The 20,820-nt window shown below is 44.3% G+C and overlaps 1 protein-coding gene across 6 annotated transcripts in view; it reads left to right on the top strand.

Annotated features, from left to right (window-relative positions):
* LOC115161896 (ninein) overlaps nucleotides 1–20,820 on the top strand; it is a 62,105-nt gene that overhangs the window by 36,798 nt on the left and 4,487 nt on the right. For 3 of the 6 annotated variants that reach the window (XM_029712708.1, XM_029712706.1, XM_029712707.1), the window contains exons 17-27: nucleotides 74–1,554; nucleotides 1,899–1,997; nucleotides 4,268–4,337; nucleotides 4,701–4,868; nucleotides 6,115–6,231; nucleotides 6,498–6,611; nucleotides 7,111–7,257; nucleotides 7,965–8,123; nucleotides 8,298–8,438; nucleotides 8,700–8,792; nucleotides 14,453–14,551. In XM_029712708.1, coding sequence (XP_029568568.1) covers nucleotides 74–1,554; nucleotides 1,899–1,997; nucleotides 4,268–4,337; nucleotides 4,701–4,868; nucleotides 6,115–6,231; nucleotides 6,498–6,611; nucleotides 7,111–7,257; nucleotides 7,965–8,123; nucleotides 8,298–8,438; nucleotides 8,700–8,792; nucleotides 14,453–14,551 — 2,688 coding nt within the window. Of the gene's footprint in view, nucleotides 1–73; nucleotides 1,555–1,898; nucleotides 1,998–4,267; nucleotides 4,338–4,700; nucleotides 4,869–6,114; nucleotides 6,232–6,497; nucleotides 6,612–7,110; nucleotides 7,258–7,964; nucleotides 8,124–8,297; nucleotides 8,439–8,699; nucleotides 8,793–14,452; nucleotides 14,552–17,567; nucleotides 19,021–20,820 lie in introns of those variants that run through there. The other 3 variants (XM_029712709.1, XM_029712712.1, XM_029712711.1) reach the window with 3 other exon arrangements.

The raw sequence follows: 20,820 nt of genomic DNA, 5'->3' as shown, positions 1-20,820 counted from the left end.
CCATACAAAAATGTATGCGCTCAGTGATAAGTCAGTGGTAAATGGCGTCTATTCCATTATTTGATTATATTAGGTGAGCAGCCTGAAGCAGCAGCTCCTAGAAGCCCGCGCCCAGGCTGCCACCCTGGAGGAGCAGCTCCTAGAGGCCCGCGCGCAGGCTGCCGCCCTGGAGGAGCAGCGCCTAGAGGACCGCGCGCAGGCTGCCACCCTGGAGGAGCAGCTCCTAGAGGCCCGCGCGCAGGCTGCCGCCCTGGAGGAGCAGCGCCTAGAGGCCCGCGCGCAGGCTGCCGCCCTGGAGGAGCAGCTCCTAGAGGCCCGCGCGCAGGCTGCCGCCCTGGAGGAGCAGCTCCTAGAGGCCCGCGCGCAGGCTGCCGCCCTGGAGGAGCAGCTCCTGGAGGCCCGCGCCCAGGCTGCCACCCTGGAGGAGCAGCTCCTGGAGGCCCGCGCCCAGGCTGCCACCCTGGAGGAGCAGCTCCTGGAGGCCCGCGCCCAGGCTGCCGCCCTGGAGGAGCGGCTCCTGGAGGCCCGCGCCCAGGCTGCCGCCCTGGAGGAGCGGCTCCTGGAGGCCCGCGCCCAGGCTGCCGCCCTGGAGGAGCGGCTCCTGGAGGCCCGCGCCCAGGCTGCCGCCCTGGAGGAGCGGCTCCTGGAGGCCCGCGCCCAGGCTGCCGCCCTGGAGGAGCAGCTCCTGGAGGCCCGCGCCCAGGCTGCCGCCCTGGAGGAGCAGCTCCTGGAGGCCCGCGCCCAGGCTGCCACCCTGGAGGAGCAGCTCCTAGAGGCCCAGGCTGCCGCCCTGGAGGAGCAGCTCCTAGAGGCCCAGGCTGCCGCCCTGGAGGAGCAGCTGAAGGGCCTAGACACAGAGATGCAGGAGCTAAGGAAACGACATGCCGTGGAACTCAACAAGCTGGACGAGGAGCACAAAGAGATCCTTTTGACCAGGATGGAAGAAGAGCGGGGGAAGCTACAGGAGGAGAGGGTGGAGGTGGAGATGAGGCTGTTAAAGGAGTGGGGGAGGGAAAAGCTGGAGTTAAAGCAGATCCACGAGGAGACAGTGAAGGCTAGGATAGAGCAGGTGAGTGTCAGGTTCCAGGCGGAGCGAGAGGAGCTGGAGATGAGACTCATGGAGGAGTGGGAGAGCAAGAAGGCTCAGTTGAACAAGCAGAGTAACGAGTCGCTACAGACCATGTTAGAGGAGGCGACGTTACGACTAGTCAAGGAGCAGCAGAACAGCGAGGCCAGGCTCACTGAGCAGTGGGAGCTGGAACGAGCTCGACTTCAGCAGTGTCATGAGGCGGCTCTCCTCACCAGGTTAGCCGAGGAGCGCCTGAAGCAGCAGGAGGAGACTGAGAGGAGGCTGAGGGAGGACTGGGACAGGGAGAGACTCCAGCTGGAGGGGGACTATGAGGGGATGTTTCAGGAGCGGCTGCAGGAGGAGAGGCAGAGCCTAAAGGAGGCCCACAGACAGGCCATGCAGGAACTGAGTGCCAAACACCATGAGGAGAGAGAACAGCTCAGCGGTCTACTGGATAAACTGCGGGACGACATCGCTGAGAAGAGGTAAGACTGTTTTACTGTAATTGAATCAACTTATAAACAATTTCCTTTGTTACATTGTTTAAGGTTTATGTCCCAGCATTGACTATTTGTCCATTAAAAACCTGTAAAAAGGTCATTATCAGCTTCCATTCAGTCAGCTCATCAAGCCGCTTCGCCAGGCTATATATATAAAAATCATTAAGGTAGTTAGCAATATCAGTGGATTTTGTAATGAAAGATGGTGCTGAGTTTGCCTTTTTTGCCCCAAATTTCCTTTAAGCTCCACAGCTTTTTACTAGCATTATTTATCTGTTTCATAGTACAGATCTTCTGTTCCTGACTTTGTTTTCCTCTGTTGGCTGTAGGCGTGAGGCGGGTCGTCTAGTAGAGGAGAACCTTTTACTCAGACAGAAGATCTCAACGCTGAAGGAAGAGGACCTGAGAGACAGCCAGGAAGAGATGCTGTAAGATGTTCATGTACATCAGTGTTTCCTGCTCCTGGGGACCATTATTTTTTTATACCCTAGAAATCTTCCCTGGTCTAGTGGAGGTTAAACGCAAGTAAATGCAGGTTACTCACCCTTTTCCTCAAAAATGCATTGAAAGTATAGGGAGCACAACTTTCTTCACTGTAACTGCAGATCAGAGTTTATCCACCTCATTTTTAAAAACATTTTTTTTATACCTCTCTAGGGGGTGTGGGACGGTAGCGTCTCACCTGGCCAACATCCAGTGAAATTGCAGAGCGCCAAATTCAAAAACATAAATACTTATGTGGTGGCTAATTTCTGCATTACCAAATGAGGAGAGGTACAAACACACCAGTCTGAGTTAACTACATCTTTAATTATTAAGATACTTTTGCAAAAGCACTTTTGACTTTCAACGATTCACCATTTCTAATGACCCGTTAAGAGTCAACACAACGGCTACTGAGATATTTTATCGCAAATATCCACCCCCCTTTGACATGACAAACCACATATCTTAGGAACAGTTCACAAAGGGACCTTATACTTTAGAAAGGAGTATCCACAGCCAGATAGCATTCGCTATAAATTATCGTTCAGTTTGGTCCCTAATGACGAGGTTCTAATCTCGTCCCTGGTACTTCATAGAACAAAAGCACCATTTCATCCAATGTCATAAATCAATTGTCAACTCTAGATACTCCCATCTCAAGTAAACCCCCACCTGACCCCACTCCTGGACAAGCTCACTGAGGGGAGTGACCTGCGCACAGACATTGTGGAGACAAATAATTGGTTCCCCATTAATCACGCCATCCCTTCACATGGTTTAAGAATAGGTAAAGACACATTCACATATGAAGACCATATCATTCTGTCCTCCTCTCTTGCTGATATTCTGCATAGCAACAGAGACATGTAAAAAACAAGTCTGACCTCTCCCCTCTCTGGGCCCCAAGTGACTGAGCCCCAGCTAAGGGAAACGTGCACCTGAAAGTCCAAAGGACTCTTTCTAATGACAAGTATCTCACATAAGCATATTATACTAATAAAACATCTTAATTATCTATGTTACCCAACTAATTCTGATTCATCCACCACACTCATTATAAAAATTCATAAAACATACAAGTGTTATACATCAGTTTAAAGATTAACTTCTTGTTAATCCAACCACGGTGTCAGATTTCAAAAAGGCTTTACGGTGAAAGCATACCATGAGATTATCTGAGAACAGCGCCCAGCATACAAATCATTACAAACAGTTACCAGCCAAGTAGAGGAGTTACACAAGTCAGAAATGGCGATTAAAGTCTATCACTTTGATGATCATAGTTGGGTTGCACTCACAAGACTCCCATTTACTCAATAAATGTTTGTTTTGTTCGATAAAGTCCCTCTTTATATCCAAAAACCACAGTTTTGTTCAGTAATCCACAGGCTCAAAGGCAGTCACAACAGACCGGCGAAAAATCCGAAAAGTATCAGTAAAGTTCGTAGAAACATGTCAAACGATGTTTATAATCAATCCTCAGGTTGTTTTTAGTCATAATAATCAATATTTCAACTGGACAAAAACTTTGTCAATATAAAAGGAAAACAAGAAAGGTGCGCTCTCGGTCGTGCGCATGAAAAACCTCTGGGACACTGCAGGTCCAGGACACTCCCTCATTTTTCAGAATACAAGCCTGAAACAATTTCTAAAGACTGACATCTAGTGGAAGCCATAGGAAGTGCAATTTGAATCCTAAGTCAATGGAATCTGTGTAGGCAGTCAATGGAAAACTACAAACATAAAAAAATCCCACTTCCTGGATGGATTTCTCAGGTTTTCGCCTGCCATATCAGTTCTCTTATACTCAGACATTATTTTAACAGTTTTAGAAACTTTGGAGTTTTTTGTTTTCTATCCAAATCTACTAATTATATGCATATCTTAGCTTCTGGGCCTGAGTAGCAGGTAGTTTACTTTTGGGCATGCTTTTCATCCGGAGGTGAAAATAGTGCCCCCCTACCCTAGTGAGATTAACCACTACATCACTGCTAGCACTTACACACCTGATTCAACTAATCAGCTTATCAAGCCTTTGATTAGTGGAATGAGCAGGTGTGTTAGTGCTAGGGCAAAAACTCAAATGTGTACCACTAAGTCACCAGGACTAAGAAACACTGATGTAGAGTATCGAAGCCCGTAATATGGTACAACTTTATTTTTCATTTCATTGGGTCGTTTAACTTGCACTTTTCTTCACCCCCTATCTTAGCTTGAAACTGGAGCATTTCAGGAAGGAGAAGATTTCTGCGCAAAAGAAAGCAGAGAGTTTCAAGAGACAGGTAGGACGAGGGTAAACCAACAGACTTTATTAGCGATATTAATGTTACCCTTTGACTTGGTTCTAGGGGCTGTGCATTGCACTTAAGACCGTTGTTCCTTTGTGCTAACACGGGCAATACATGGCAACTCTAATAAATCTAGATCGGTGTCAGAGAAGGTGCCATTTTTCTCTATATAGTGAACTACCTTTGACCAGGGAATAGGGTGCAGGCCCTGGTTACAAAGTAGGGTATTGTATAGGACGTAGGTAAAAAGTAGTGCACTATATAGGGAATGGGGTGCAGGCCCTGGTTACAAAGTAGTGCACTATATAGGGTTCCATTTGGGATGACCACTAAATCTGCATTTTCCCCCCCCCGTAGATCTCAGTGCTTCGTCTCCACAGTCAGCAGCTGGAGGATGAGAACGCCCAGAACGCAGCAGGAGTGGAGGGGTTGAGCCAACAGCTGGGTGAACTGCTCAGACAGAGCGAGAGACAGGAAGCTGTCAGAGACCAGCAACGTACTGTACCGGGGGATGAGAGGATGAAGGTAAATGAGGACACAGTTGTTTTTAAAGGGATGGTTTAGGATTTTGGCAGTTAAGCCCTTATCTATTTCCCAGAGTCAGGTTAAGTCGTGGCAAACCCAGGATAAAGGGACTAAGGGTACAGTTGAAATTGTTGAGGGACACGATTTTGGGGGGGTTGTTGCATTGGTATTATGTTGAATTCTGCTTATATCACACTATACCACAATAAACAAAGTTCAAATGCCGAGACCATTTATTGAGTGCTTTTGAAATGATAGTTTGGTGTCAATTTGTATCAGCACAATGGACAGCGCCCTACACACAAAGCAAGGCCATTTTGGTCATGAATATATGCTGCAAGATGGGATGTTTGTAATAGTTGAATTACCCTATGTGAACGCAGCCGTACACCATAATAATAATGCTTGTTTGAACTAAATAGGCTATGGCTAATAACACTTAATGCTTTTTACAGCTAAGCTAAGACGCTAACTAAACTCTTATGGTGAGGCAGAGTTGAGTGAAGCAGTTTTCAACGGGTAACTTGACCCCGCCCTTTTTATTATTCAAATATTACAGGCGGAAGCCTATCACGTTATTCACTTAGCCTACCACAGATGAGAAGCGTTTTTTCTTTTTTTTCTTGCTTTTTATGGAAACCCAAAGAAGTCATACCTACCCTCCCCAGTGGCTTTCCATAGCCCCCCCCCCCCCCCCAGTCTGTGTCAACCTATCGTATTTTATATTGGGACATAAAACTCAAAGTTGAGGGGGCTCAAGTTTCAACTGGGGGGGCTAAGCCCCCTCGTGGAGCCAGGGGGGGGGCTAAGCCCCCTCGTGGAGCTGGGGGGGGGGGCTAAGCCCCCTCGTGGAGCTGGGGTCTGGCGCGTGAAGTGATAATGTTATGTCCTCTTTGAGTCCAGTATGAAATAAGTTAGAAGTAGGTTAACAAGCAAATGCTTATCTAGAGTAAAAAAGGGTACGAGTCCATCTCACTCTGGGCAAGTTGATAAAGGGCTTCATTGACAAAATCCCCAAACTATCTCTTTAAGGCTTTTGATTGTAGTCACGACCTGTTTCTCAATTCATCTTCGCTCGATTCCTCTTCGATTCTCTTCCTCAAAATTGCATTGGACAAGAAGATTACATGTCCCTGCTCTCTGGTTTTCTTCTCCAATGTGTTTTAAGTAGGAGATGAGGATAGAGAGCACTGGATAAATAGAGAAAAAGCCATTGGGGTCCTAACGACTTGTTTTCCTGTATCAGATGGCAGTGTGCGTGTCTGCCCTGGAGGTGGAGCTGACCAACGCTGTGGAAGGGACTGTACTTCTAGAGGAGGGCAAGGCCCAGCTGGTGCTACAACTCAATACCCTCAGAGATAAGGTGAGATGTGAGCAGATGATAAACATTATGTAGTAAAAATCTAATAGAATCATCCTTTAACTCACTTGTTTGTTTTTTTTGTATTAAACTTTTATTTATCCAGTTTAGTTTAGTATTTTGCAAGAGAGACCTGCAGAGACCTACTAGCAGTTTCTGTATATTATATACAGTATGATACACATGGATGTAGGGGTTTAGATGCATTATGGTTAAATTGGTTATACGGTACATAAAACCACATTCTTCTTCCCTGTGTCCATCTGTAGGTGGCTAAGATGGGGGCTGTAGAGTGCCAGCTCTCCCTCCTCCTGCAGGAACGCAAGGCTTTGGAAAAACAGACCCAAGCATTACGCAACCAGCTAGCCAAATCTCAGGAGAGGGTAAGGATACTCTGTTCAGTCGGGCAACCTTTTACACTGCCTGGTCAATAGTAGTGCACTGTTATAGGGAATATGGGGGGTGTGCCTTTTGGGATGTACCCTTGTCAACCACTTATGACACAGTAGTGATCTACAATTAAAATAGTTACCCCTTTCATTCAATATCATCATCAATTATAATGGACAGTATGTTCTGTGTGTGTCAAGCCGAAGACGCATTTCAACATTGCAAAGACAATTAAGTATTTCTAATTAATTATGCAAAAATTGACTAATTCTATGACTCCTGTTGATTTGTGTGTTTAGTCAATATGCTTTGTAGTGTCAGTCAGTATTTATGTAAAGTTTCCAAGAAATCCTGGCTGGAGGATTCCTGAATCACAAGGGAATTATAAGGAAATCCGGACTCCTCCAACCAGGATTTCTGGAAAACCGGGGAATTTAAGGAAAGTTAGGGGAATTTTGTAACCCTATTCATGACCAAGGTGGTCTCTCTCAGACCCAGGTGTTGGAGGAAAGTCTTCAGTCTGTCAACCTCCAGAGCGCCCGTCTCAAGTCAGACCTCCGCGTGACACAGCAGGAGAAGGACGCCCTCAAACAGGAAGTGATGTCACTGCACAAACAGCTGCAGAACTGCAATGATAAGGTGAGGCCTACTATGATAACATGCTAATTGGTTGGTAAATTGATTGGCTGGCTTCTGTTTGTTTGGTTAGTTGATTGGCTGGCTTCAGGTTGGTTAGTTGATTGGCTGGCTTCTGTTTGTTTGGTTAGTTGATTGGCTGGCTTCTGTTTGTTTGGTTAGTTGATTGGCTGGCTTCAGGTTGGTTGGTTAGTTGATTGGCTGGCTTCAGGTTGGTTGGTTAGTTGATTGGCTGGCTGGCTTCAGGTTGGTTGGTTAGTTGATTGGCTGGCTGGCTTCAGGTTGGTTGGTTAGTTGATTGGCTGGCTGGCTTGCTTGAGGTTGGTTGGTTAGTTGATTGGCTGGCTTCAGGTTGATTGGCTGGCTGGCTTCAGGTTGGTTGGTTGATTGGCTGGCTGGCTGGCTTGCTTGAGGTTGGTTGGTTAGTTGATTGGCTGGCTTCAGGTTGATTGGCTCGCTGGCTGGCTGGCTTGAGGTTGGTTGGTTGGGTAGTTGGCTGGCTTCAGGTTGGTCAGTTCTAGTCATTGTATTTCTCTAATCACCATAACGACTGGTTGTTAGGTTGGTATAGAAATACTAAAACGGGCATCCAGTCAAATTGCTGTGGTCTGAGCAGCTTTGTCCCTTATAGTATATTGCTATGGGTCAGAGAATCCTCAATCTCTCAGCTGATTTGTTATTGTGACATCTGATGGGTTTTCCTGAATCAGAACCAGGTTCTGGAGATGGCCCTGCACTCCAGTGGATACCAGAGCCAGCATAAGAAGCTGTACCAGGATGAGCTGGCCAGGCTGGTGGAACAGGAGCAGCAGCAGCTGAGGCAGGAGAACGAGAGGCTGACCATGGAGCTCCACCACACCAGGGACAAGGTGAGATTACAGAGGGATGGATGGATGGGACGGACTCATTCATCCATTCGACAAAATATAAACAATCATATCTGACTTAATGTCTCAAGATCTTTTAAGTTTGAGGTTTAGAGGACAGCGGTACACCCTGCATATGAGAATACCTCTATCAAACCCTGTATCATCTCCTCACAGCTGGAGGCAGCCATCTTAACCGTGAAGCAGCAGAAACAGCAGGGCCAGTCCAGCGTGGGGAAGACTGTAGAACAGGAGAAGACTGCTCTGAAGAGAGAGCTGGACATGATGCATCAGGAGCTACTCTCTGCTCAGAAAAAGGTAATCTAACAGGAGGATCTACTCTTACACCTGCTCTGATTGGTTGGCTAGCTAGCGTTAGCTGATTGATTGGTTGAGTTACACTTTCCCTGTACATCAATAATATCAACCTGTGTAGAAAAGGAAAGCTTACCTCAACATATAATTCACAAGAAACTTGTATTTCTGAAGCAGTCAGCTTTTGACATTGTCTGTTATATACAGGATCTTTCCTTGTTAACTGATGGTCTTGTGTGCCCGGCGTGATGGTGTGGTTTGCAGGTGTGTGAGGTTCAGCGAGAGCTGGAGAGTCTACGTCAGGAGAATGAGGGGCTGAAGATCCAACAGGTCCCACTACAGGCCTGGCTTCTGGAGGTCAGTTCTCTGCCAACCTTCCCTAACTTCCCCCTCACTTGTACTCTGGACTTTAATCTACCTGTCAAACACCTGTCCTCTTTTTAATGTCACATTTCTCCCTCTTCCTTACTCTTCTGTAATTTCCTATATAAATAGTAAAAAAAATAAAATTTAACGGCAACAATTTTCCAGAAACACAATAAAAGTTTGCCTAGTACTGGCGCCACCTGTCCCAACCCTCTTGTCCCCTTTTTAACACAGCCTCTATCCATCTGTCTCTGTCTATCCCTCCCACACTACATTATGTCCTCTGTCTCTCTTCTCTCCCTCTTTTTCTCTCATGTCTCTCTCCCGACTCTCTCTCTCTCTCTCGACTCTCTCTCAAACTAAAAATAGTTCTACAAGCAGTTGTTACAACAAGAAAATAGCTTCCTGAGTTGTCCAGATACTGGTTGATTCAACTAATAAAATAATGGACAAAATTGCACAATCTCCACGAGTCGTGGATGGAGTCTGAACACAAAGTGAGGGAAAGGATCTTGGAGAAACTGAAGGTGGACCACAGGAAGATTGAGGTGAAGTGTGGCCACAGGACTGGAAAACCCACCACCGGCCCAGGTGACCGGCCCAGGCAGATAGTGGTCAAGTTCCTGAGGGTCAAGGACAAGGTAGCTGTTCTGGGAAGAGCCAAAAACTTAGGAGGAACGTACATCTTCCTTCAACGAGGACTATCCTTAAGCTGTGCACCAGAAGAGGAAAGAACTTAACCCAGCCATGAAAGCTGCCAGAGCGCGTGGAGACACTGCTTATATCCGCTATGACAGGATCATTGTCCTCCATCCCTCCCAGAAGCCTGGAAGGGATGAGAGCCAAGCCTATGGCTTCATGGCTTCATGGCTTCAACCCTGCAGCACACACACCAACTGTTTAATATACTTTTTTCTCCTCTTGCTTTGTTTGCTCTTTTCCATATTGTCCGTCTCTGATAAGCTACCCAGGAAAGGGCTGAAAATAACCCAATTTAATGTATGTAGCCTTATAAATAATGTTCATGAAATCAATAACTTGCCAACATTCGATAGCGTTTATACAGTTCCTTCGGAAAGTATTCAGACCCCTTCCCCTTTTCCACATTTTATGTTACAGCCTTATTCTAAAATGGATTAAATACAACAATCTACACACAATACCCCATAATGACAAAGTAAAAACAGGTTTTTAGACATACCTTATTTATATAAGTATTCATACCCTTTGCTATGAGACTGGAAATTGAGCCCTGGTCCATCCTGTTTCCATTGGTCATCCTTGATGTTTCTACAACTTTATTGGAGTTCATCCGTGGTAAATTAATTCATTTGTTTGGGCATGATTTGGAAAGGATAAGGTCTATATAAGGTCCCACATTTGACAGTGCATGTCAGAGCAAAAACGAAGCCATGAGGAAGAAGGAATTGTCCGTAGAGTTCTGGGGAAGGCCACCAAAAACATAATGCATCATTGAAGGTCCCCAAGACCACAGTGGCCTCCATTATTCTTTAAATGGAAGAAGTTTGGAACCACAGACTCTTCCTAGAGCTGGCCGGCCAGTCAAACTGAGTAATCTGGGGAGAAGGGCCTTGTTTAGGGAGGTGACCAAGAACCCGATGGTCACTGTGCCAGAGCTCCGGAGTTCCTCTGTGGAGATGGGAGAACCTTCCAGAACGACAACCATCACTGCAGGACTCTACCAATCAGGCCTTTTTGGTGGAGTGGCCAGACGGAAGCCACTCCTCAGTAAAAGGCATACGACGGTTCGCTTGGAGTTTGCCAAAAGCCACCTAAAGGACTCTCAGACCATGAGAAAAGTACAGGATCCTTGATGAAAACCTGCTCCAGAGCGCTCAGGACCTCAGACTGGGGGTGAAGGTTCACCTTCCAACAGGACAACGACCTTAAGAACACAGCCAAGACAACGCAGGAGTGGCTTCGGGACAAGTCTCTGAATGTCCTTGAGTGGCCCAGCCAGAGCCCTTATTTGAACCCAATCGAACATCTCTGGAGAGACCTGAAAATAGCTGTGCAGTGACGCTTTTCATCCAACCTGACAAAGCTTGAGGATCTGCAGAGAAGAATGGGAGAAACTCCCCAAATACAGGTGTGCCAAGCTTATAGCGTCACACCCAGGAAGACTTGAGGCTGTAATCGCTGCCAAAGGTGCTTTAACAAAGTACTGAGTGAAGGGGCTGAATACTTATGTAATATTTCAGTTTAAATTTAAATGTGATCTTTAAAAAAAACTTTTTTTTACATTTCTAAACCTGTTTTTGTAAAGTTAGGGAGAGGTGGAAAATGTATTGTTATCGATCAATAATGACAAACATGGCATTGACAACTTAGATGGAAAGCTACTGAGGATGGTAGCTGACTCTATAGCCACTCCTATCTGTCATATTTTTTTATATTAGCCTAGAGGAAAGTCTTTGTCCTCAGGCCTGGAGGGAAGCCAAGGTAATTCCACTACCCAAGAGTGGTAAAGCGGCCTTTACTGGTTCTAACAGCAGACCTGTCAGCTCTTAGCAAACGGTTGGAAAAAATTGTTTGACCTAATACAATGCTATTTCTCTGTAAACAATTCAAAACAGACGTTCAGCATGCTTATAGAGAAGGGCACTCAACATGTACTGCACTGACACAAATGACTAAATGTATATATTTTTAATGGGGTAGATTGTAGCTTCCATCAATGTAATTATCTGCATTTCCCATCCCCCATATATACAGTACCAGTCAAAAGTTTATACACCTCCTCATTCAAGGGTTTTTCATTGTTTTTACTATTTTCTACATTGTAGAATAATAGTGAAGACATCAACTATGAAATAACACATATGGAATCATATGTGAACAAAAAAGTGTTAAACAAATCAATATATTTTTTGTTTCTTCAAAGTAGCCACCCTTGGCCTTGATGACAGCTTTGCATGCTCTTGGCGTTCCCTCAATCGGCTTCATAAGGAATGCTTTTCCAAAAGTCTTCCCACATATGCTAGGCGCTGATTTTCCTTCACTCTGCGGTCCAACTCATCCCAAACCATCTCAATTGGGTTGAGGTCGGGTGATTGTGGAGGCCAGGTCGTCTGATGCAGCACTCCATCACTCTCCTTCTTGGTCAAATAGCCCTTACACAGCCTGGAGGTGTGTTGGGTCATTGTCCTGTTGAAAAACAAGTGATAGATAGCTGGCGTATCACTGCAGAATGCTGGTTAAGTATGCCTTGAATTCAAAATAAATCAGACAGTGTTGGGGTGCTTTGCTGGTGACACTATTACAACACCACCTCCTCCATGCTTCACAGTGGGAACCATGCATGCGGAGATCACCCGTTCACTTACTCTGCGTCTTACAAAGACACGGCGGTTTGAAACAAAAATCTCAACTCATCAGACGAAAAGTACAGATTTCCACCAGCTCGTGTTTTTTGGCCCAAGCAAGTCTTTTCTTATTATTAGTCTCTTTTAGTAGTGTTTTTTTTGCAGCAATTCGACCATGAGGTGATTGATGCAGTCTCCTCTGAACAGTTGATGTTGAGATGTGTCTGTTACTTGAACTCTGAAACATTTATTTAGGCTGCAATTCCTGAGGCTGGTAACTCTAATGAGCCAAACCCTAACCCGGACGACACTGGGCCAATTGTGCGCCGCCCTATGGGACTCCCAACCACGGCCGGTTGTGTTACAGCCTGGAATCGAACCAGGGTCTGTAGTGACGCCTCTAGCACTGAGATGCAATGCCGTAGACCGCTGCGCCACTTGGGAACCCAAGTGATGGACTGTCATTCCTCTTTGCTTATTTGAGCGGTTCTTGACAAAATATGGACCTGGTCTTTTACCAAATAGGGCTATCTTCTGTATGCTACCCATACCTTGTCACCACACAACGGATTGGCTGAAACGCATTAAGAAGGAAAGAAATTCCACGTTAACTTTTTTATTTCGATTTATTTAACACTTTCTTGGTTACTACATCATTCCATGTGTGTTATGTCATTAGTTTTTATGTTTTCACTATTATTCTACAATGTAGAAAATAGTAAAAATAAAGAAACCCCAAATTTTGACTGGTGCTGTGTGTATAGATCTTTTTTTAAATATATTTTTATGTTCCCCTAACCCTACCATCCCTCCCGTAGTTGGAGTAATTTAATCAACGACAACAACTCTTATACATACTATATACATTTCACGGAAACAATTTTTTTGGAATCTCATCCTTCAGCTACCCTCAACCCCTCCCATCTTATCTCCTGGAGACCGTCCAGTTTTGATTTCTTTTTGTCATCTATTTGTAACTGTGCTGTTTCAAAATGACTAATTTATTGGTTGAAAGAAATTGATAATAAGAAGATTGTGGGAGATGTACTGTTAGATTTCAGTACAACCTTTTGTATTATTGACCATAACCTGTTGAAAAAAACATGTGTTATGGCTTTTCAACCTCTGCCATATTGTGGATTCAGAGCTATCTATCTAGTAGACCTCAGAGGATTTTTTTAAATATTTTTTTATAGAAGCTTCTCTGTCACATGTAAAGTGTGGTGTACCGCAGGGCAGCTCTCTAGGCCCTCTACTCTTCTCTATTTTTGTTTTTACCAATGACCTGCCACTGGCATTAAACAAAGCATGTGTGTCCATGTATGCTGGTGAATCAAATCAAAGTTTATTCATCATGTGCACCGAATACAACAGGTGAAATGCTTACTTACAGGCTCTAACCAATAGTGTGGGAAAAAAGTGTGTGTGTGGGTAAATAAATAAAACAACAGTAAAAAGACATTTGACAATAAGAGTAGCAAGGCTATATACAGACACCGGTTAGTCAGGCTGATTGAGGTAGTATGTACATGTGGGTATGGTTAAAGTGACTATGCATATATGATGAACAGAGAGTAGCAGTAGCGTAAAAAGAGGGGGGGGGGGGGGGGGCACAATGCAGATAGCCCGGTTAGCCAATGTGCTAACCACAGCCAATGAAGTCACTGAAACCCTTAACAAAGAGTTGCAGTCTGTTTTGGAATGGTTGGCCAGTAATAAACTGGTCCTGAACATCTCTAAAACTAAGAGCATTGTATTTGGTACAAACCATTCCCTAAGTTCTAACAATGTGGCTGTTGAACAATTTGAGGAAAAACTGACAGCGTCACTTCTTGTTTTTATAAGAAACATTCATGTGTCCCAAATAGTTTGCATAGTCAACTTAATTACAGCACTGATGCACACTTACTCCACCAGACATGCCTCCAGGGGTCTTTGCACAGTCCCCAGGTCCAGAACAAATTCAAGAAATGTACAGTATTATACATGGAACTCCCTTCTTATATAGCGCAAGTGAACAGCAAACCTGGTTTCAAAAAACAAATAAAGCAACACCTCACAACACAATGCCTTTCCCCCGTGCGCACCCACACTCCATGTTAATGTTTTTAAATGTATGTAAATTGGTAAGTCTTGTCTAATGTCTTTTCCGTTATGTGTCGGACCCAAATAAGACTTGTTGATTGGCATCGGATAATGAGATCCTATCAAATCCTCCATCTCTTTCCTGACTCTCTCTCTCTTGACTGTATCTCTCCTGTCTGTCGCTCCTCTTTCTCCTGACTCTCTCATTATCTCTTATAACAATCAGTCTTGTCTCTCTAGGCCCAGCTGGGTGGTCTGCTGCCCCCCTCCCCTCGCAGGATGCCTGGTGAGGGGCGAGGACAACACTGCGAGAACGACCACAGCCCAGAGAACATACAGGTAGGAGAGATCAGGGCTACCCATCCCTTCCTATTGCAGGCGAATCGCACCTCTAACTGGAAGTCAATCCTCAGATCTCCTTGTTCTTTGAATCAATCAATGCAGCTGGCATATCTGGTGATCTACAATCTAGCACCTAGTATACAGCATCTTCACTCTCACTGTGTTCAACAGCTATTTACTGCTGCTATCACACTTCATACACTGTCCATTCTACAGCTCTGCATCATATCCTGTTGATTATGGGAATACCTGACTCTTCTGATCTCCTTTTATTACACTCTGATGGGACCTGAACCACAAATATTATTATTATTATTATTATTATTATTATTATTATTATTATTATTATTATTATTATTATTGGAACTGAACCACAGACACCTTACAAAATGTCCCTCCATTTTCACTTTGGGGAATATAAATGTTTGAAAATAGAAGTAAGAATTGAAATGCCTATTTTTTTTTTTGGGGGGGGGGGGGGGGTTCTGTAGCTGGGACTTTTTGTCCTGGTTTCATCACCACACCCACTGCCTTGCCATCTTCATGTTCTCTCGTGTGTGTGTGTGTGTGTGTGTGTGTGTGTGTGTGTGTGTGTGTGTTGTGTAGTAGGGCTGACCCCATTTAGTCGACTGGTCGATAGGCTGTTGGTCGACCCGAGATTCTTTAGCCGAGCAGTCGCAGTATATTTTCTGTTTTCATGGTGCACCAAACACCTGCCTGTCTCAGTGGAATAATCCATTACTGAGGCCACTGGGATGGTACAGTCCATCACCTGCCTGTCTCAGTGGAATAATCCATTACTGAGGCCACTGGGATGGTACAGTCCATCACCTGCCTGTCTCAGTGGAATAATCCATTACCGAGGCCACTGGGATGGTACAGTCCATCACCTGCCTGTCTCAGTGGAATAATCCATTACCGAGGCCACTGGGATGGTACAGTCCATCACCTGCCTGTCTCAGTGGAATAATCCATTACCGAGGCCACTGGGATGGTACAGTCCATCACCTGCCTGTCTCAGTGGAATAATCCATTACCGAGGCCACTGGGATGGTACAGTCCATCACCTGCCTGTCTCAGTGGAATAATCCATTACCGAGGCCACTGGGATGGTACAGTCCATCACCTGCCTGTCTCAGTGGAATAATCCATTACCGAGGCCACTGGGATGGTACAGTCCATCACCTGCCTGTCTCAGTGGAATAATCCATTACGGAGGCCACTGGGATGGTACAGTCCATCACCTGCCTGTCTCAGTGGAATAATCCATTACTGAGGCCACTGGGATGGTACAGTCCATCACCTGCCTGTCTCAGTGGAATAATCCATTACTGAGGCCACTGGGATGGTACAGTCCATCACCTGCCTGTCTCAGTGGAATAATCCATTACGGAGGCCACTGGGATGGTACAGTCCATCACCTGCCTGTCTCAGTGGAATAATCCATTACGGAGGCCACTGGGATGGTACAGTCCATCACCTGCCTGTCTCAGTGGAATAATCCATTACTGAGGCCACTGGGATGGTACAGTCCATCACCTGCCTGTCTCAGTGGAATAATCCATTACTGAGGCCACTGGGATGGTACAGTCCATCACCTGCCTGTCTCAGTGGAATAATCCATTACTGAGGCCACTGGGATGGTACAGTCCATCACCTGCCTGTCTCAGTGGAATAATCCATTACTGAGGCCACTGGGATGGCACAGTCCATCACCTGCCTGTCTCAGTGGAATAAACCATTACTGAGGCTACTGGGATGGTACAGTAAACAGCCCTTAGCCGAATTGTCTAAGAAAATTGAGGAAGAGGAAATCCCAATTTAATTTGGTCTAGAATCAATAGCCTAACATGCTGACCAGACTGCCATCGCATGCATGTTGGTTTGAGTCCACCCACACCAGACGTGATGACACGCATGTTGGTTTTGGTCCACCCACACCAGACGCGATGAGGACACACATGTTGGAGTGTGGACCTCGATCACCCACGTGGGTATATGCTCTTAAAAACCAATGAGATGGTAGAGGCAGGACTTGCAGCGCGTAACAAATAGAACCAAGTTCTCTCTGGTATTTATTTAGTGTTTACACTGTTCCAAATGGTCGGACTAAATATTGTAATCTAACAGCAACTGTTTGGCACACAAATACTCACACAACGCTTCCTAATATACCTTCTTTCTACTTGATCACACAACGCTTCCTCATATACCCTCTTTCTACTTGATCGCACAACGCTTCCTCATATACCCTCTTTCTACTTGCTCACCAGTAGTTTCCTAAACTAAGTCAAATGTCTTCCACAGATCTGACTTCCCCTCCGGAGCGTTCGCCCGTTTCGAGTTTCTTTTTCACGTCATCCACGTCCATTTTGCTGTCAAGTGTTCAGGTTTTGTTATAATTTATTTATTGACGTGATTATGATAGGGTTAGGGTTAGGTCAGGCGATGCTTACATGTTTTGTGTAAAGAGAGCGTTGAGGGAATAGGGGTCTTTTTTTTTTCTTCCCCTTAACAAATGAGGGATTTCAGTAACAGAACTTTTCAGTCAGTAACAAGTAAGAAACTAAATGGCTGTAATGATGTGGCAGCTTCAGCACTGACAGCGCAATAAACACTTCCTGTGCTGTGGTGCCTTTTCTCTGCAGTGAGTGAGTGAGTGAGTGAGTGAGTGAGTGAGTGAGTGAGTGAGTGAGTGAGTGAGTGAGTGAGTGAGTGAGTGAGTGAGTGAGTGAGTGAGTGAGTGAGTGAGGCTGTAATTTTTTTGTTACCAGTGTGACCATCGGGCTCTTGAGTCCATTTGTGTGATCAAACGGTGTGCTTAAAGTATCAGACAAGCTCAGTGCATATGTAGTTGATTTTATTCAAACATATAAGGTGTGTGTGTGTAAGTTGAAACATTTCAACCAATCGATTGGTCGTAAGAACAGGATGACCCTGATTTATGATTTTGTCTGGGACAGCCGTAGTGTGTGGAGAGTGAACATTCTGGGTTTGGTTGTGTTTTCTCTAGATTCACCATGTCTGTCACTTTCTATTCTGGTGGGGGTTGGTGCTCAGATTGCACTGCTAAAGCCGAGCTAAGCGTTGAGAAGGTTTAAAGGACTCGAGGCCTGGATGGAAGGGGTGAACCCTGGTGAAGTCTACCTGCCTTCTCTCTCCAGGATGCTGCGATGCCAGAACAGAGGGCCGCTCATGCAGACAGCTACCGGAGGATTGGTGGACTCTGACTGCAGCTTGGCAGTTTCAAACATCCCCTAGTCCAGTTTCCTAGCTTTCTGACTGTCCGCCATCACCTAACCCCATCTGATTCTCCAAGGCTCATCTCCCCTGAATTGCCCCTACCTGGCAGTTTCTAACTCCCTCCAAACCTGTCCTCCTCACCTAACCCCAGCCTCTCCCAATCTTCCAGGAATTCCCTGAATTTCCCCATATCCCACTTGCTTGAAGCACTGGAAGACGTAAACTTCTGGGAGCGTGTAACTCTGCCTTCCGTCCTTATAGGAGATGACCAGTGATCTGAATGGGGTGTTAGAAACAGCTCATTGTAAGGGAATGTCTAATGAGTGTATGCATCCACTAGGTGGTAGACTATGAGAGTAAAACAGGCTAGTCTTTTGTTATTTTCCTCAAATCAAAGTGCTTTCTTCAGCTCTTAACTGTTGATTCAAACAAAGGTTCATGATATATGCTCTGATTGCAGTAGATTCCTAGTTTCAACAGAATGTATTATGTGAAATATTTTTCAAGGTAACTTGCATATTGATATTTTTTGGCAGTTAACCCACAACATCAATATCAACTGATTTTTGTTCATCTTTGTCACATAGGATTTTAATAACCTTTTGTTGGTGAACATGCTCACCTCTCACTACAGGTACGGTATATCTGAAAGTACTGTGGGTTATTGTAAACTGGACCAGTTCATTACCAACCGTATTGAACTCAAAAGGACCAATGACAGTTTTGATTTGTAAACAAATGTTCATGATATTTATCAGAATGCTTTCACTCATGTTCTTCCATCACTTGTGTCATGTTGCTGTAGCAACCATGTTAGTATAGTCACTATGGTTCTTCAGGATCTTTGATAGTCCAGACTGAATAATACAATCCCGGGTCTTTTAGATAATGTCAAACCACAGTTTTATTCTCTTTTGCTCTGTGTGTGTGTGTGTGTGTGTGTGTGTGTGTGTGTGTGTGTGTGTGTGTGTGTGTGTGTGTGTGTGTGTGTGTTTCGTTCATTTTTATTTAAATTAGAATCATCATGACTGAGTATTGTATTTACGTTTTGTAGAATGTGTTTTTTATGTTTCTGGATCAACAAGTTGGATAACATAATTTAATATTTATTAATTTGTTTTTATCCATTTTATTTAACTGTGAGGTCACTTTTTCATGAATGCACTACAATGTATTTCACTGGAAAGAATCAAGAGAAATAAAGTGTTTAGTTTTGTGTTCAATGGCTGCCTTCCTTGGCATTATATCACATGCTCTGATGGTTTCCTCTCTGATTTGTTCTGTTGAAACACATCTTTGTTATTGTAAGAATATATTACCACATAGAAGACAATCAGTTTTCTACACCTATTTGCCAGCTATGAGCATTTTTCAGGTCATACTTAAGTGATAATGCCCAAGAAGCCGTAGTTGGAGGATATAATTGGCACGGGTGTTAGGCCCGAGAGGAAGTCAAGGGCCAGCAAACCGTGCCAATATATCCGCCAATCACCAGCTTCGATGGCATTATTTTTATCAACATATTCAAATAATGATTGACATATTTTAATTAATGTTATTTTGATGGATTTATTCGTACCATTTTCATCCTTCCACAAGATGTAGTCCCGAACCAAATGTAGGGTTGCTACCCAAACCGGCTGGTTATTGGTTCCGTTCCGTTGCGACCCAGTCGTTCGTTCCATTGCCATACGGGAAGGAAACGTTCTTATCCCTTGCTCCCTAGCCAGCCATCCAGCTACGGCTAATTTACAGTCACGTCAAACAGTGCAGACAGAATAACAACCGTAGATGCATTTGTTTGAGTTGACACTTACACGTTAATTACTACAGGACTGATTGGAGATTGAATTTGAATATTGAAACAATGTTGCAAATGTCTGAGAGACTGTAGGGTTTATGCAAATTTCCGCTGTTGAAAACTAAATGTTAGCCTAAAAGAAATTAGATGTCTAGATGCTTTTTATTGTGGATATTAAGTTTATAATTTGCCTGGCTGGGCTGATGAGACAGTGGATTGCGCAGTCAAATGGAACAGAGTAAATATTTTTAATTTCATAGATTTAGCTGGTGGTAATTTGTGGAATAGACACCGACCAGAATGCGCTTTTATCCAATCCGCATTCAGGATTAGACCCACCCGTTGTTTAAAGCCAGACATGCAGTACAGTACTCCAAATTATTTACTTGTGTGATTTTTAAACCATATGTGTATTTCTTTTTCTTTTCACTTTAAACATGCCAGATGGTACATAAAGATGGATAAACATGCCAGATGATACATAAATGACAAACCTCCTGGCATTGACAACTTTAGATGGAAAGCTACTGAGGATGGTAGCTGACTCTATAGCCACTCCTATCTGTTATATATTTAATCAGAGCCTAGAGGGAAGTCTTTGGCTTCCCTCCAAGCCTGAGGACAAAGTAATTCCCCTGCCCAAGAGTGGTAAAGTGGCCTTTATTGGTTCTAACAGTAGACCTATCAGCTTGCTGCCAGCCTTTAGCAAATGGTTGGAAGAAATTGTGTTTGCCCAAATACAATGCTATTTCTCTGTAAACAAATTAACAACAGACTTTCAGCATGCTTATAGAGAAGGGCACTCAACATGTACTGCACTGACACAAATGACTGATGATTGGTTGAAAGAAGTTGGTAATAAGAAGATTGTGGGAGCTGTACTGTTAGATTTCAGTGCAGCCTTTGGCATTATTGACCATAACCTTTTGAAAAAACATGTCTTATGGCTTTTCAACCTCTTTCAACCTTCTTTAATGGAAGCTTCTCTAATGTCAAACATGTAAAGTGAGGTGTACCGCAGGGCAGCTCTCTAGGCCCTCTAATCTTTTCTATTTTTTACCAATGACCTGCCACTGGCATTAAACAAAGCATGTTTATCCATGTAAGCTGATGATTCAAACATATATGCATCAGCAACCACAGCTAATGAAGTCACTGAAACCCTTAACAAAGAGTTGTCCTGAACATAAAAAATATATATATATTAGCATTTCTTTTGGTA

This window comes from Salmo trutta, chromosome 25 (assembly GCF_901001165.1).
Source record: "Salmo trutta chromosome 25, fSalTru1.1, whole genome shotgun sequence".
In the NCBI taxonomy this organism is placed as follows: Eukaryota; Metazoa; Chordata; class Actinopteri; order Salmoniformes; family Salmonidae; genus Salmo; species Salmo trutta.
The sequence above is the reverse complement of the archived record's forward strand: the minus strand, read 5'-3'. Positions and strand labels throughout refer to the sequence as shown.